This window comes from Gekko japonicus, unplaced genomic scaffold, assembly GCF_001447785.1.
Source record: "Gekko japonicus isolate JY-2015 unplaced genomic scaffold, Gekko_japonicus_V1.1 scaffold1809, whole genome shotgun sequence".
NCBI lineage: Eukaryota > Metazoa > Chordata > Lepidosauria > Squamata > Gekkonidae > Gekko > Gekko japonicus.
Genome location: NW_015172061.1, coordinates 340,566 through 356,008, shown reverse-complemented (window position 1 = coordinate 356,008; position 15,443 = coordinate 340,566). Strand labels below are relative to the sequence as shown.

Genomic DNA, 15,443 nt, shown 5'->3' with positions numbered 1-15,443 from the left:
CGTATCTTTTTATCTGTCTATCTATACATGTTTAAATTTAATCTAAATGTCTACCCAACCTTAGTAATTGTCAAAGCAAAATAAATTGTTTTTTACATCCCAGTATTTCTCCAAGTAGTCTTTAAAGTCTTTCCAATCTGCAAAAAAAATCTTCTGCTTCTTGATTTTTAAACTTTCTTGTCATTTTGTCCATCTCAACCATAAAAAGTAACTTTTTCAACCATTCCCAGATATCGGGAGTTCTTTCGTGCTTCTAACATTGAGCGTATATCATTCTGGCAGTTGTAATCATATACCACATTAAAATCCGTTTTGCAATATTAACTTCCTCCATTTTAAGTCCCAAAAGGAACACTTCAGGTTCCTTCTTAATTTTACATTTCATTATTTTTTCCATCTCTGTATGGACCTCAGTCCTTTTTTTTTTTGCTTTATCACATGTCCACCACATATGGTAAAAAGAGCCTTCTATTTTTTTACATTTCCAACATTTGTTTGATAAATTGTTACTTATATTCGCTATCTTTTTTGGTGTCATATACCATCTATACATCATCTTATATCAGTTCTCTCTTAGATTATTACATGTTAAAATTTTCATTGCATTTTTCCATAAAAATTCCCAGGATGACCTATATATTTCCTTATTCATATTAACTGCCCATTTTACCATCTGCTCTTTCACTGTTTCATCTTCCATATACCATTTTAGCAAAATCTTATACATCTTAGATATCATCTTTTTGCCTCCTTCCAACCACAAATTTTCAATTTCATTATATTTTTTCCTGAACCCAAATTCTTTTGTATCTGTTTTAAACAAATCATAAACCTGTCTATATTGTAACTAACCATATTTATAGTCCATTTCTTCCTCTGATTTCATCTCAAATGATTTTCCATCAGATTTCAAAATATCTCTATATTGTAACCAGTCCTCTCCCTTATAAACCTAATAAGGTTTAATTACCTCTGCTGGTATTATCCAAAGTGGTCTCTCATCTGAAAAAAACCTTTTATATTTAATCCAGGTATCAAATATCGTTCTTCTGATACCATTGGTCCAAATTACTTAAATGATGTCAAACTGGTTATACATTAATGATAACTACAGTGCAAAGACAACATTAATGCATCTAATTCTCAACATGGCCTCATCTGCAGATACTTAAATCTATGGCTAGGGTCATAGAGAGAGAAGAGAGATATTTCTGGAGGCTTGGGAGACCCTCAGGTTTGGAGAATATGAAAAAAATTAAAAGGAGGTGGTTTAATCCCCCAAATGCAGACAAGGTACCTCTGCTGGCTGCCTTGGAAGATGAAGGAGGGATGGCTGCTGCAGCATGGGCAAAATAGATGGTGGGCAGGGGAAGGTGGGAAAGCAGGAATCACCACTGCCTCCCCACTGCCCCTGTACAGAGAACAGTAGGGAGGGGAATGGGTGGTCAGGGAAGACAGAGCAGCTGGGAAATGGACCATTGGGCAGGCAGAGCAGCAGCCAGGTAAGCAGAGTGGGGGGAGGAGATGGGTAGGCAAAGCTCCCCCTCCTCCATAAGTTTCTCAAAGGCCTGGGGGGGGGGGCAGGAGCCTGAGAACAGATGGGAGAACAAGTGAAGGGGGAAGGGTGGGATTCCCCCCCACCACTGTGAATAAACAAGTGTGTCCCTCCTTGTTTGTGTTTCAAGTGACTGACCTGAGAAAATAGATATGAATACTGATTATGTATCTGGGACTTACAGGAGACCTTAGTTGTAGTTGTTTTAAAATCCTGCTTATTAAATTGTCATCCCTGTTGACACATATAGACTAGATTTTGAAACAGAAAAATATTTTAAAATACTTGTAACATATAATTACCTATAGATGTCTGACTTGTTGTCAAACCAATCAGACAGATTGCGAGAGGTAAACAGTGGAAAACGCTGGTGAAGTACATGAAAGCCCACATTTTCAAAGGTATAATTAGTTAGAGTCACCTAGAATAAGAGCAGACATGATTATGTGTGTAGTAAGATCTTTCAATAACTATAAGAATCCCAATGTCTTTTTAGTATTAAGGCAAAAAGAACAGTTGCATAAACTTGTTGGTCACATTGTAATGTGCTACTTTATATCTGATCATGTGGGGCTCTAGTCTACTTGTCATAAACTTTTTATGTTTTTAATGGTAGACTCCTATGCATGGTTACTCCAGTCTAAGCCCAGTGAAATCAGCTGACTTCAGCTGAAATAACTCTGCACAAGATTGGTCTGTATGCTACCATCATTACCACCAGTTATAACAGAAATATGTAAATAATGTATTTATGCTAATAAAAACTGAAGTTATGGTAGCACAATGCAGGTACTAGTTTTGGTCAGGAAACAGAGAGAAAAACTGGTTAAGTGAAATATGTTAAAGAATACAGAAACACGCTTTTTAAAATGTGAAACTATGGTTTTTCAAAACATTTAAAAAGATTTCACATTTCCTGTACTGACAGAATCTTATGAAGGGACATAGAAAATGTGTAAATTACGTGAATAGAAAACTGTTCTGTTACCAAAAATATCATAAGAAACAGCTAACAGCTATTTTTAAGTCAGTGTATAACAAGTGAAACCAGGATAATACAAGTTAAATTTAGCAACTATTATAAATTTCTTTACCATCTTCAATATAATTTTGCTGGACTTTACCTCATTTCTCATAATTCTCCAAATATTTAAGATAACCCGTCCAACAATGTTTATTTCACTCATTGTATCAGACCCATATTCATCTTGCTCTGGAGCAAATCTATTCTCTTTTTTATCATCTAAAACATTAAAAGAATATTTTAATCACTCAATCAACATTACTACAAAACTGAATATAAGATTAATCAAAAGAAAACAGCCATGCCAGGATATGTCCTGAAGGTACACAATGGCAGCAACTGTGCTGAAGCTAAGCAAGCCTGGTCAGTGCTTCAACGGAAGCTTGCCTGGGAACATACATACAAGCATATTAAAGTCCATTAAAGATAAGTAAGATATAAATTCTCAGCACCTATATGACTAGGTGGCCAACATCCTTGAAAAGTATGACACATCTCAAGTCTATAATATGAGATGCCACCGTTAAGTGCTTCAGTGCCACTGAGCCAGAGTACACAGCAGTGTACAACAAGAGAGGGAGGAAGGAATGCAGGTCTAACCCTGAAGCATGAGGGGGGAAAGGTGAAGAAAGGAAAACTACCTTATTAGGAACTGGTATAACTGATTTATGGTATTTCAAAAATAAGATCTGTTCTTTAATGAATGAAATAGGGGAAAGAGCTCCCTATTTGTAAAAGGTCCAGAGAAATTATGTTCAGGCTCCACTATGCCATACCCAAGTTTACAGACTCTCCATTCTTGTCTACACATGCCAGAAAAGTCATTGCCTAGCTTACTTGGGAACACACATACACCACAAACCAGAACAAAGTTTGAGTCCAGTAGCACCTTTAAGACGAACAAAGTTTTATTCAAAGTATAAGCTTTCGTGTGCAAAGTGTTCTTTGCACAAAGAAGTGTGCTTTGTACATGAAAGCTTACACTTTGAATAAAACTTTGTTCATCTTAAAGGTGCCACTGGACTCAAACTTTGTTCTGCTGCTTCAGACTAACATGGCTACCCACCTGAATTTTACTATAAGATCAAATGCATTTATGTGAATTTATCTAAATCTTTATACTTTTCACTCATACAACAGTCTTTATTACATAAATGTAAACAGGTTGCTTACCTGTAACTGATGATCTTCGAGTGGTCATCTGTACAGTACCACACATGGGTTGGGTGCCTACGCATGACCTCGACCGGAGAACATTCCAGAGCTTGCCTCAGGAGTCCTTTTTGGTGGGCTCTTTTCCCCCACTGGGGAGCAGGCACGTACTGCGCATGCCTGGAGCGGGGGAGAGAGCCGCCTCCCACTCAGTTCCTTCGACTGCTACAGGTAAGTCCTATCAACTCAAGGTGAGTGAACAGGAGATGCCAGCAGTGGGGAAGGCTGGGTGGGATTGTGGTACTGCACAGATGACCACTCGAAGATCATCAGTTACAGGTAAGCAACCTGTTTATCTTCGTCATGGTCTCTGTGCAGTCCCACACATGGGTGATTAGAAGAGCTGAACCAGGTGGAGAAAGGAGCTGGCAGCTGGAAGACACAATAAACAGGTTAGGACATAGCAGTATGATTTCAATTTACAGGTCCTACCTGAAGAAGCAGAAGCATCAGGCGAAGAGAGATCAGAGCACCACCTGGCCAAATGCAGCATCCTGGCGAGCTCGAATGTCGAGTGCATAGTGGGATACGAAGGTCGATGTCAAGGACCACATAGCCGCAGCACAGATGTCTTCCAACGGGACACCAGCTAGGAAGGCCGTAGAAGTCAAAACTGCTCTTGTGGAGTGAGCAGTGATACAGGTGGGTACGGGTTGGTTTGCCAACTCATAGCAAAGGGCTATGGTGGGGGTAACCCATTTCAACAATCTTTGAGAGGAGACCGGCTCACCCTTGGACGGGGAACTATAGGCAACAAAAAGCCTTGGAGACTTTTGAAAAGACTTTGTTCGATGGAGATAAAAGGAGAGCGCCCTCTGGACATCAAGGCAGTGCAGGGCTCTTTGAGGTGCGTAAGCCAGGTTCGGAAAGAAAGTAGGTAAAACAGAAGACTGAGATAGATGAAAGGCAGAAACAACTTTAGGTAGAAAAGAGGGATCTGGCCGGAGCACTACCTTTTCCTTGTGGAAAACTGTATATGGGGGATCTGCACGCAAGGCAGAAAGTTCCCCTACCCAGCAAGCCGTAGTAATAGCAATTAAAAACGCCGTCTTCCACGAGAGGAGTTGAAGCTCCACCGAAGCCATCGGCTCGAAGGGCTTAGCTATGAGTTGCGTCAAAACTAGAGACAGACTCCAGGAAGGCACAAGCTGCTTTCGAGGCTGGCAGAGATGAAGGAGCCCCTTAAGGAAACACTTTGTCAGGCGGTGTGAAAACACAGAAGGGGTGATATGCTGAGATGACAGCCAGGTGTACTCTAAGAGAAGAGTATGTAAGGCAGGATTCCTTCAAGGATACGATGTAGGAGAAAATCTCCCGTAAAGAAGTGTGGGTCGGATCGAAGCAGTGTTGCAAGGCATAAAATTGGAACCTCCACCACTTCAGATGATTGGTATTGCGGGTAGTCGGTTTCCTTGCGTTAGGCCATACATTCAACACCTCAGGTGGGAAGTCTACTGTAGGATCTTCCATGCTGTCAGCCTGAAGAAGGTTGGGTTGTGGTGGAGGATCTGGCCTCGATCCCTGAACAGAAGATCTGGCACACGAGGGAGATAACGGAACTGTCCGTTGGAGACGGAGGAGGTGAGGGAACCACACTTGGTGTGGCCACCAAGGGGTGATGAGGATGCAGGAGGTGGCATTGACCACAATCTTTTGAAGCACCTTGGAGATAAGAGGAAATGGGGGAAAAATTAAAATAGGGTCCCCGTCCATTTGTGAAGGAGCGCATCCCCCAGAGACCAGTCGGTCGGCAGACCTCAGGTGAAGAAGAGGTGACAGCAGGCATTCTCCAAGGTGGCAAAACTGTCGACGGGCGGGCGACCGAACTCGAGGAAGACCGGTCATAGATACTGGAGATGGAGGGACCATTCGTTGTCTTGTGGGATTGAGCGGCCCAAAAGATCAGCGTCTACATTCTGAATGCCAGGGATGTGTATAGCGGAAAGCATGACGGAATGATGAAGACACCAGTTCCAAAGGCAGATCGCTTCTGTGCAAAGGCGAAGAGAAGCGGTGCCACCCTGTTTGTTGATGTAAAAAACAGCTGTGATATTGTCCGAGGCAACACAGACAAACTTGCCTTGTATGATCGGGAAGAAGGACCTTAAGGCGAGATGCACCGCTTGAAGCTCCAGGAAGTTGATGTGAAGAGCACTCTCTCGAGGAGACCACATTCCCCTGGCAGATAACGTCTCGCATTGGGCTTCCCAACCACAAAGGGATGAATCTGTGGTTAAAGAAATCTCTGGAGGCGGATGTCAAAAGGGCATACCGGCAAGGAGATGTTGCGGAAGAGACCACTGCGACAGGGAGGTCAGTACATGCGCCAGGATCGAGAGCTTTGTGTGCCAAGGAATCGATTGAGGATCAAAAACGTGAAGGAACCAGAGTTGACGGGGGCGCATTCTGAGCCTGGCGTTTCGTACGACAAAGACAGTGGATGCAAAGTGGATGCCACCCTGTTTCTATGGGCCTGACGGGTAAAGTTCGTGGAATGGGGACAGGAATCAACGCGATGAGACTCGCCCAGACAAAACAAAGATCATGGCCATCATTGGAAGGAAGTTTAGCTGGACAACGGCGACACGTTATAAATAATTTTGTGCGTCCCATACAAACACCTCCCCAGCCGGGGGGGGGGGGGGGGAGAAAAAGAAAGGAGTGACAAAAAAAAAATAGTAAATTCTTTCTCCCCCCCCCCAGGAGAATAAGTAGGAATAAAGAGAAATGAGAAGACGAAATCAGGTAGAAAAGTACTCAGCTGAGGCAATTTGAAGAGCGATGCTAGCGAGGTGTGAACACGAAAGCAGTCGAAGAAGAACTGAGTGGGAGGCAGCTCTCTCCCCTGCTCCAGGCATGCACACTGCCCAGGTTGGGAAGAGAGCCTGCCAAAAAAGACTCCTGAAGCAAGCTCTGGAATGTTCTCTGGTCGAAGTCATGTGCAGACGCCCAACCCATGTGTGGGACTGCACAGAGACCACGATGAAGATCGCAGTGTTTCAGGACACTGTTAATTTTAAATTTTCTTTAAACACTGATTATGAATACTTCCCTATCTCAAATGTATTACTGATACATTTTTGACAGGTGGTTGCTATCAGGATTCTTTGAACTTCTAAGTTTTAGTTTTTAAGTCTACAATGTTTTGGATCTTGGAAGATTAACAAGCTATGGATCAGCTTTAAAAACTAACAAAACTAAATGGATTTAAACACAGAGCCTCAAGGTGAAAAATTAACAACTAGTCATGTGTGTCCAGAGACATATGAACAAACGGAACCAAGAATTTTATGAAAAGGTTCCGTGAGCCTGAAAAGAAATTTGGACTCCAATGAAAACATACTAGTGGATACAGTAAAATTAAGGTGAGCTGCACTTTCAGAATAATAAATGAAAACTAAGTAAATTAATATCAATAGGTATAAAGGAGGTTCTCAAGACAGGTCTTTGAGCACCACTGAGAGCCACAGATGAGTAAGGAATTGAGACAAACTGATATATGGGTGCGGTAAGGCTACATTTTTATTCTCCCCAAATAGGAGTATACTAAAAACGGATCTTTACATCTTCACTGAACCATTTTGCCATCTTTACAGATGCTATTTGACTTCTATCACCTTCTGTTCACATACATACAGAATTCACACAAAGGTTGCATTCAGACATCATGATAAAGTATAATTTATAAACCATGGTTTGATTAAACTCTTGTTTAGTGTGATGTATGAACATAGGCTAATCATTAAACTGTAGTTTGTTGGTGAGTTCTTCACTGGGATTCTAAATCATGCTTCGTATATGGCTTGTTAAATGTGATTTGTTGTTGTCACATCTGAACACAGAAATCCCAGTTTGTCCAGTAGCACCCCCCCCCCGAATCTGGCATACGAAGAGGGAAGCCATGGACCATACAGCTATCATGGTGCTTCTAGGACATCTCTCTGCCTTTTCTTCATGCCCCTTCCCCTGCTAGCAATGATTCACCAAGCAGGAATTGGTTTCAGATATTTCAGCCTTTTGTAAGATTTGCTTCAGAGTTAGGGGACGCACTGAAAGTGGTTGGACAGAAAGGTGGAGGGGAAGGAACGGAAAGACTATCAGAAAGATAAGGGAGTGAAGGCTGTGGAGAATTTGTTTTGTTTCACAGCAACATAAAATAGGAAATTCCATGCATCAGCTAGAGGGAATGGGAACATAGGAGGACAGCTGATAATCCTTAGCCATAGAAAGGAGGAGGATAGGCCTATCCTACACTTCTCTCCCATCCTGTTCCCTCCTATTCATTGCGGCTGATCAAAAGCAAGTGGGCTTGCATACATAGCTAGACAATGTCATCAGCCCGGGAATGAAAGGGAGCTCAAGAGAGCATCTGGGGATTCTGTCTGCAGGCAGTATATGAAGCAAGCAGCAGGTTAGCATGGATATATAAGAACTGTAGTCTGTGATGTACAGCTACTAAACTGCTATGAATGTACATTTGAATGCTTCTAATTTCACTCTAACTCGCAAAAGCTTATGCTGGAATACATTTTGTTACTCTTGGTGCCAATGGACTTTTATTTTATGTATTCTGGTAACGGGTGGAGGACTGTACAACAAACTATGGCATCAACGAACCAGAGGATTTATTGAAATGTCTGAATGTAGCCATTATCATTGTCTGGTTTCCATTCACTCTTCCTGAGGTTCATGCATTTGTGGCTAGTTTTTACAAGGGCACATCTCCCGTTACCATTTACTCAATGTTCATTGCAACCAGTGCCCAATATACTACAGTGTTTCATAGCTAGCTTCTTCCCCTAATGCTGTCCTCCCACACCTACTCAGACAGATGATAAACAGTTACTGACATAAAGGAACAAATGGTAAGTATCCCTAATTATTCTTTATCAAGCTGATGTATAGAAGCAGTGTATGTGTCTGCTTAAGAAACATTCATATTGGGGGGAAAAAGCTGAGTGGGCAGGAATCAGGATATTAGGTTTCTATGTGACTTTACATAAAGTCACAGGCTGCGGTCACATGGAACAGTAGCCACGCTAGAGAGACGGAAGATAGGCAGATTTTCCAGGCGTGATCTCACTGCCACATCTGGGAAGCATAGAGCTCCCGTGGCTCAACCGAGGCTTCCCTCCAAAGATGCGCGGCAAAAAACTAGTACCTCGGAGGTACTAGTTTCCGGAAACCGCGGGGCAAGGGCGGGCATCTGATCGCGTTTCCGGTGGCATCCGGCGCCTGCCCATGTCCCCTCGCAAGCAGGTCATTTCCCCCCCCAAGGCTCCACTGATGCGCACAAGCACCCAACGGAGCATGCACACACTTCAGTTTTAAAAAGTAAAAACACAAAACAACAACCCCGTTTGCTGTGCCGCCCCGCTTCTTTGCCTGTCGTCCCGGGTTAGTTTGCCCCAGGGCAAACAGCCACCCTCCCCCCCCCCCCGCATTTTCCAGTCCGTGTGCCCGGGGCCACAGTTTCTAACAATCATTGAGAGGGACAGAGCATTAAACACACACACCTGGAACACGTGAGACCATCTGGCATAAATCAACACCTAGGGCAGCAGCTCTCTGTAAGAGGTATCCCCAAGAATGCATTTGGACTTCATAGCCTAATAGTATATCCGGATCATACCTAAAAACAGAAAAGACATTTTGTTCACAGAATAAAGTATTCTAATAATTTTTAGTGAATTTAAAGCCAGCACATTAAGATAAATTTGAACAGCCGATTTCAATCCTAGAAGTATAAAACAAGAACACAAACTGATCTATAAAATGAAACAGGTGCTTGGCAACCACATAGATCAGTGGTAGAGCATATGCAAAATCTGCCAAGGGGGGTGGACACAATGAGTTCAGTCGTCCAGTAACATATGTGTAACACACTATCCTGTGTGGAAGCTCTGGTGTGACATTCATGTCTATGTAACTGTGCACAGCTCCCACAGTAGCTCACTTTACCGGCACAAAAGCTTGCACATTTTGGAAACACAAGCATTTGGTTATAAATAACTAGCCAGGGATAGCAATGGCAAGCCACTGAAGGGTCATGGTGGAAAGGCCTGGATAATGCCAGGATTTCCCCAGTCCTTTCAGAGGTAAAGAGGGAATGTTCATCACTGCTGACAGTGTCTTAGGGATAGAGGGTAAGGACTGGGAACAGAAGATGCATTGTATGCTGTATTACAAATATGAGGAATGCTTCAGAAAAAGAGAAAATGATTCAGAAAAAACTTGCTGAGGGAGATTCATTTATTTCATAATGGATTCAGTAGACAAATACATTTTTTAACTAAGAAAGGATTTCTATTGTTGGTTAATATTCTCTCATTGCCAAGGTTACTACTAAATATTCTTGGCAATTGACTGGTGTTACAGGTCACTGTTTCTAGATGCAGAAAAAGGCTTTGTGCTTATGGGACAGAATTTAAGATATCCCTTATAAAACTGAGCAACTCTGACACATACAGTTACTCCAAGAATGTTTTTTCCCCCTGCCTTCCACAGATACTGTGAAAAAGTTTCATTACCAGGTCTACAAATACATATATACCATTTTAAACACACATTCAATATTTTGTGTGTCTTCAACCAAGCAGGCAATCCAGGACACAAATATGTATGTGTCATTTTTAAAGATACAGTGTACATTCAACACTCTGCTGTTTTCAACCAATCAGACAACCCAGTGTCATTATTATTCACACTTTTCAGATAGACCACCGAGGGGAGGAGGACATCTTTTTCTTCAGTAGTTCCTGGTCTGTTTCATAAGAAATATTGGCTCAAAGCCCAAACATTTGGGTAATGTACGGCTTTGCCACGTGGCTCATTTATGCTAAAAAGACTGTAAACATTATTCTGTTTCCAGAGAATTTGCTTGACGCAGCGTTCTGAGGTCTTGATCTCAACCAAGCTGGAAGCCCTATGACTTTGTTGAGTTTTCTAAGTGGAAAGCATCATTTGTATAGAAAAGTATGCATTCATGCAAGTCCCCACTTGCAGTATGATATGGTACAGCCCAGATACAGAATAAGTTCTAAATCATACATATGAGTAGGGAAAATATATAATTTAATCCCACCGGAGCATTCCTGCTGTGCATTCTGCAAGGTAAACATGATGTGCATCAACTTTTAGCTTGTTTAAACTTCATGCTTGTTCTTTCAACAGACGGTATCCAAGGAAATTGATTTTAAAAGAGTAACTTTAAAGTGATAAGAATTGAACAGAAAATCTATTCATATCTAAATTAGGACCTACAAAGAAGTTTCAGGTTTTCATACAATAAAGCAGCCTAACCAAACAAAGCAGACCCCCCCCCCCCCCAAGCTTTCACGAGAGAGGCAGGAGAAAGATGAGCTCTGAAGAGGAAGTTGGAAGTGCCTCCTAGTCTAGACCCTGACAATTCTTTAAAGTGAAACTTACTCTTGCTGGATGAAAGCACTCCATGATCTGGACTACTGGAGGGAAACAGGTAGAGAGACCATTCTAATTAAAATCTCATTGTGATTAACTGTGCACCGAGAGCAGGCCTTCTAAGGCTTCAGTTTCAGAAAAAGCCTCAATAAGTCACTTCAGAAAGAATCTCTAACACAGCAGGATGAGCTGAAGCTCTAAGAATTACAGCAGCAACAATTCTTTCATAATCCTTTATGCCTCACTGATGCCAGTAGGGCTCAAAGGATTGCTAGAGTCATGCTGTATTCTCACCTCCAGGTGCCAAATGAGAAATCACTCCAAAGATACCTGCAATATATCAGGCACCTTTGGGGTAATCTCCCATTCCTGGTAGGAACAGAGAGACCAAACACCTCTGGTTGATGGTCAGCACTTTGTCTCAACAAATGCTCTACCACGCTGATCCTTAAAACCAGTTGTTTGTTTGAATACCTTACTTTCCTTTTCTACTTTGTGGTTAGGAGGAGGAAACTCTTGACACTTGGTGTGTCATCAGGGCCGGCTCACCCGCTAGGTAAACTACGCATTCGCCTAGAGCGTGGGCCAGACCTTAGGGTGCCAAACTGGATCCGCCCCCCGCCAAAGCCCCCCACCCCCGCCAAAAGCCCTGCATCTTTCTGACCGCCGCCGCCTCTTTCTCCCCTGAGCTTGCCAGACTCAGGGAGAAAGAGGCAGCGGCGGCAGTCACTCAGTTTGGAAGATGCAGGGCTTTTGGCAGGGGCTGGGCGCAGTTTGGCACCAATACAAGTCAGTGACTGGCTGGGGGGGGGCTCCCCCGCTCCTCACAAGGAGGGCTGCCTACGGCCTCCTCCTCCACTTGCCTGGGATGCCCAGCTGTGCCTGGCCACCCACCTCCCTCCGCTGCACCTCCGCGGCTCCGCTTCCTTACGGGCTCACCACCAGCCTCCCTTCTGCTGGTCGTCCATCTCCAGAGGAACCTTCCGCCCCGCGCCTCCTCCGCCCACCTTCAAGGCTCGGTCTCTGTGCCTTCCTTCGCCTTGCCGAAGGGGACCCGGCCCGGCTTCTTGCGCCTCCTGACCTGCATTACCCCCCCCCCGCTCCCCCAGCCGGTCCTGCCCGGCTCCAATAGAATTCTCCACCCTGTCCTGCCCTGCTGGCTCTCCTCCTCTCCCTCCTCGGGTGACTGGCCTTGCTCTCTCTCTCTCTCTCTCATTGTGAGAGCCAGGCTGGACTTCCTTCTCTCCAGGCCCTGCCTGGAGGTTGGCAACCCCGTAATTGGGGCGCGGGGGGCGCGCGCCAGAAGGTAGCCTGTGTGTAATATAGTGATTTCTCTCCATGAAAGGTATGAAATATTCTGAAGTATTTCTGTAGAGATACTACTCACTCTTTTCAGCAACCTAACCTATCTAATTTCAGCAGTTTTATTAGAATTCTAAATGTCTCTCTGTCCTTTCCCTCACCAAACCTTCTGACAGAGAGGCTGCAGAATCCTTTCAGCACAACTTCACACATCACTAAGAATTTAACAGTTGTGATGGCAACTCAGTAGCATGTGTGAAAACAAGATCCAGTCAATCTAATCAGAGTAGATGTTTACCCAAATGATGATAAACTTATGAAGTAAGATTAATAGTCAACTTAAACCTGTACAGAAAAACAATCACTTTCTGTACTGAGTGAGCTATTTCTGTGTCCAATAGTATCAAAATTTCATATAAATTCCAGTTCAGCACATTTACTCAACAGAACTGACTCACTGGGTGCGTTCAGACGGGGTTTTTACAACGGTTAGGGTGCCGGTTCCAACCGGTGTACTTACGGGCGTTCAGACGGCGAACATCTGCCTCCCGTCCCTAACCGTTGTAAATCCTTTTAAACCGTTGCACTCTGCCACTAGGTCCGAAGTGGTGGTAAACAGAGTGCAACGGTGGCTTCCGATGAACCCTTCCGTCTGATCGCTCTCCAAATGTTATACAGCCACTTCCGTGGGAAGCCTGAGGCTTCCGGTTTCTCCCTGCCATTTTTTAAAAAAACCTTAGCGATATGCGCTCGGGCGAAGCTTCGCCCTGAGTGTTTGTTTTTTAAAAAACACCCTTTCTTTAACTTCCCTCCCCGGCTCGTCCGGATGAGCAGCTGGGGGGGAGGGACGGGGCAGCACCCCCCCCAGCCAAAGAGGGCGGCGGCAGCAGCAGCGGCAGGAGAAGGGAGGGGGCCGAGTCCCGGGAGCAGCAGCAGCAGCAGACCCCCCCATCCCATCCCACCCGCAGGGAGCGTGCAGGTGTGTGCATGCTGGGCCGGGGGGCCCGGCGGGTCCCTTACTGGGGCGAGCATGGCGGAGGGGAGGGGCAGGGCTGCGGCCGGCCGCTGACCCGGATCCGCTTGGCAGGCTGTCCCTCCGTCCGTCCGAGTCCCCGCCAGCGGCTGCCAGGCCGACCCCCCCTCGACCGCCCAGCCCGGAGACGTTGGTGCAGCCTCCGGCGCCGCGCCGCCCAGTCCAGCCCCTGCAGAAGATGCTGCGGCCCGGCTCCCCCCCAAGACCCGGCGATCGTATGTGATCGCGTTTATGCCGGCAGAAAGGCCCCGTCTGAACGCACCCACTATGTAATAACGCTTCCCTTCCCTTTCTTTAGTTTGTATGTGTGCACATTTGTGTTTTAGCTGAAGGAGCCACAACACTGATGTTTTGGCTACAACAGAGCTAATAGTTATTGACTGTGTAATTATCAGTACATTTAATTCTCATATATTCTTAATGCGGCCCCATCTTTGGATACTTAAATCCAGAGACTGGAACCATGAGCAGACAAGACAGATCTTTCTATACCTGAACCTTTAAGAAACAGATGCCTAAGATTTCAGTGGTCATTGTGGGGGTTGCTAGGCAACACAACAATACTGCTAGCCTTTCTGAGCCTTGTTTTCTGTCAGTAAAAGGCAGGGGGAGTGAGCAGGTCCCCTTTCAAGGCTATTTTGTCCTCCCAGTCCACCTTTGCTCTCCTCCCTTCTCCTTGAAGAGAGGACACTGGGGCCCAGCAGCAACCCCCAGGCAACTTGCTACCATGCAATTTGAGCAACTCAGCCAGGTGTGGAGGTGGCTACAAAATAATGTCACATAACTCACTTGGGCCTGGCAGAGGCTACCACACAACTCACTTGAGTAACTTGCTACCATATGACTTTTCACAGGAAGAGGCTGCCAAGGACAGTGAAGGAGGGAAACCTAAGAGTCAATGTGGTGTAGATTCAGGTGGGTAGAGTTAGGATATCAGATTAGAATCTGGGAGAGCCAGGTTCAAATTCCCACACTGCCATGGAAGCTTGCTAGGTGACCCTGGGCCAGTCACACACCCTCAGCCTAATGTACGTTACAGGGTTGTGAGAATGAAAAAGAGGAGAGGAGAATGATGTAAGCTGCTTTAGGTTCCCACTGGAGGAAAAGGTGAAGTATAAATAAATAATTATGCTGAAGACTAGGGGAAGAACAAATAAAAGGAAGGTTGATTGGTGAGTGGGAAGGAGAGAAGGAAGCCAAGAAAGGAGAGAGGATATGGGGGATGGCAGGAGGAGAGAATGTGTAAATAGTATGGGGAAGCGATACAGGGAAAAATGAAGTGATTCCTAGAAGTCGTTGTGGGTCCCCTGCTAGTTATCATAATGCTGTGGTTTTTTGAGGAGGGATTTTATACTGTCTAAAACATTTTGGATTTTCATAATGGAATCTTGCTTGATAGGCACTGACATTACTGCATACTTCACAGTGCAATTGAACATTCAGATTCCTAGAACTTCTGAGTAGCTTACATAATTATCATATATTTATATTTCTCTCCCCTACCCCTTGACACTTTTCTATAGGTCAGATTCTTCTTTATCTCTGGAATGGGCACAAAGACTTGCCCTTTATAGTAGAAGCAGCAGCAGAACATTCATATAGAAAATTATTTGGTGAGATTTTCACTACTCATGTCAAGGTATTTTGGATATTCCAAAACATTTAGGGTCCTTTGTGCTATTCTAAAAATAATTGTAAAGAATCAAGTAATTCTGATGCTGTCATCTTTAGCTTCAGCATGCTGTGAGCTTTGTATCTTTGAATATAACCACTTTTATTATGAGTATTACTATCTTGGATTCTGGTGAACATGTTTTGTTTTCATTACCCATTTACCAAAAGGAAGTTCAAAATGAAAATGATTATTTTCTCTAGATCACTGAAACCCTTATCAGACC

At 44.2% G+C, this 15,443-nt stretch overlaps 1 protein-coding gene across 1 annotated transcript in view; it reads right to left on the bottom strand.

Moving 5' to 3' along the window:
• LOC107118443 (DNA polymerase zeta catalytic subunit-like) overlaps positions 1–15,443 on the bottom strand; it is a 129,150-nt gene that overhangs the window by 24,692 nt on the left and 89,015 nt on the right. The window contains exons 19-21 of the mRNA XM_015420784.1: positions 9,308–9,423; positions 2,680–2,798; positions 1,858–1,976 (exon numbers count right to left, since the gene is read on the bottom strand). Coding sequence (XP_015276270.1) covers positions 1,858–1,976; positions 2,680–2,798; positions 9,308–9,423 — 354 coding nt within the window. The remainder of the gene's footprint in view (positions 1–1,857; positions 1,977–2,679; positions 2,799–9,307; positions 9,424–15,443) is intronic.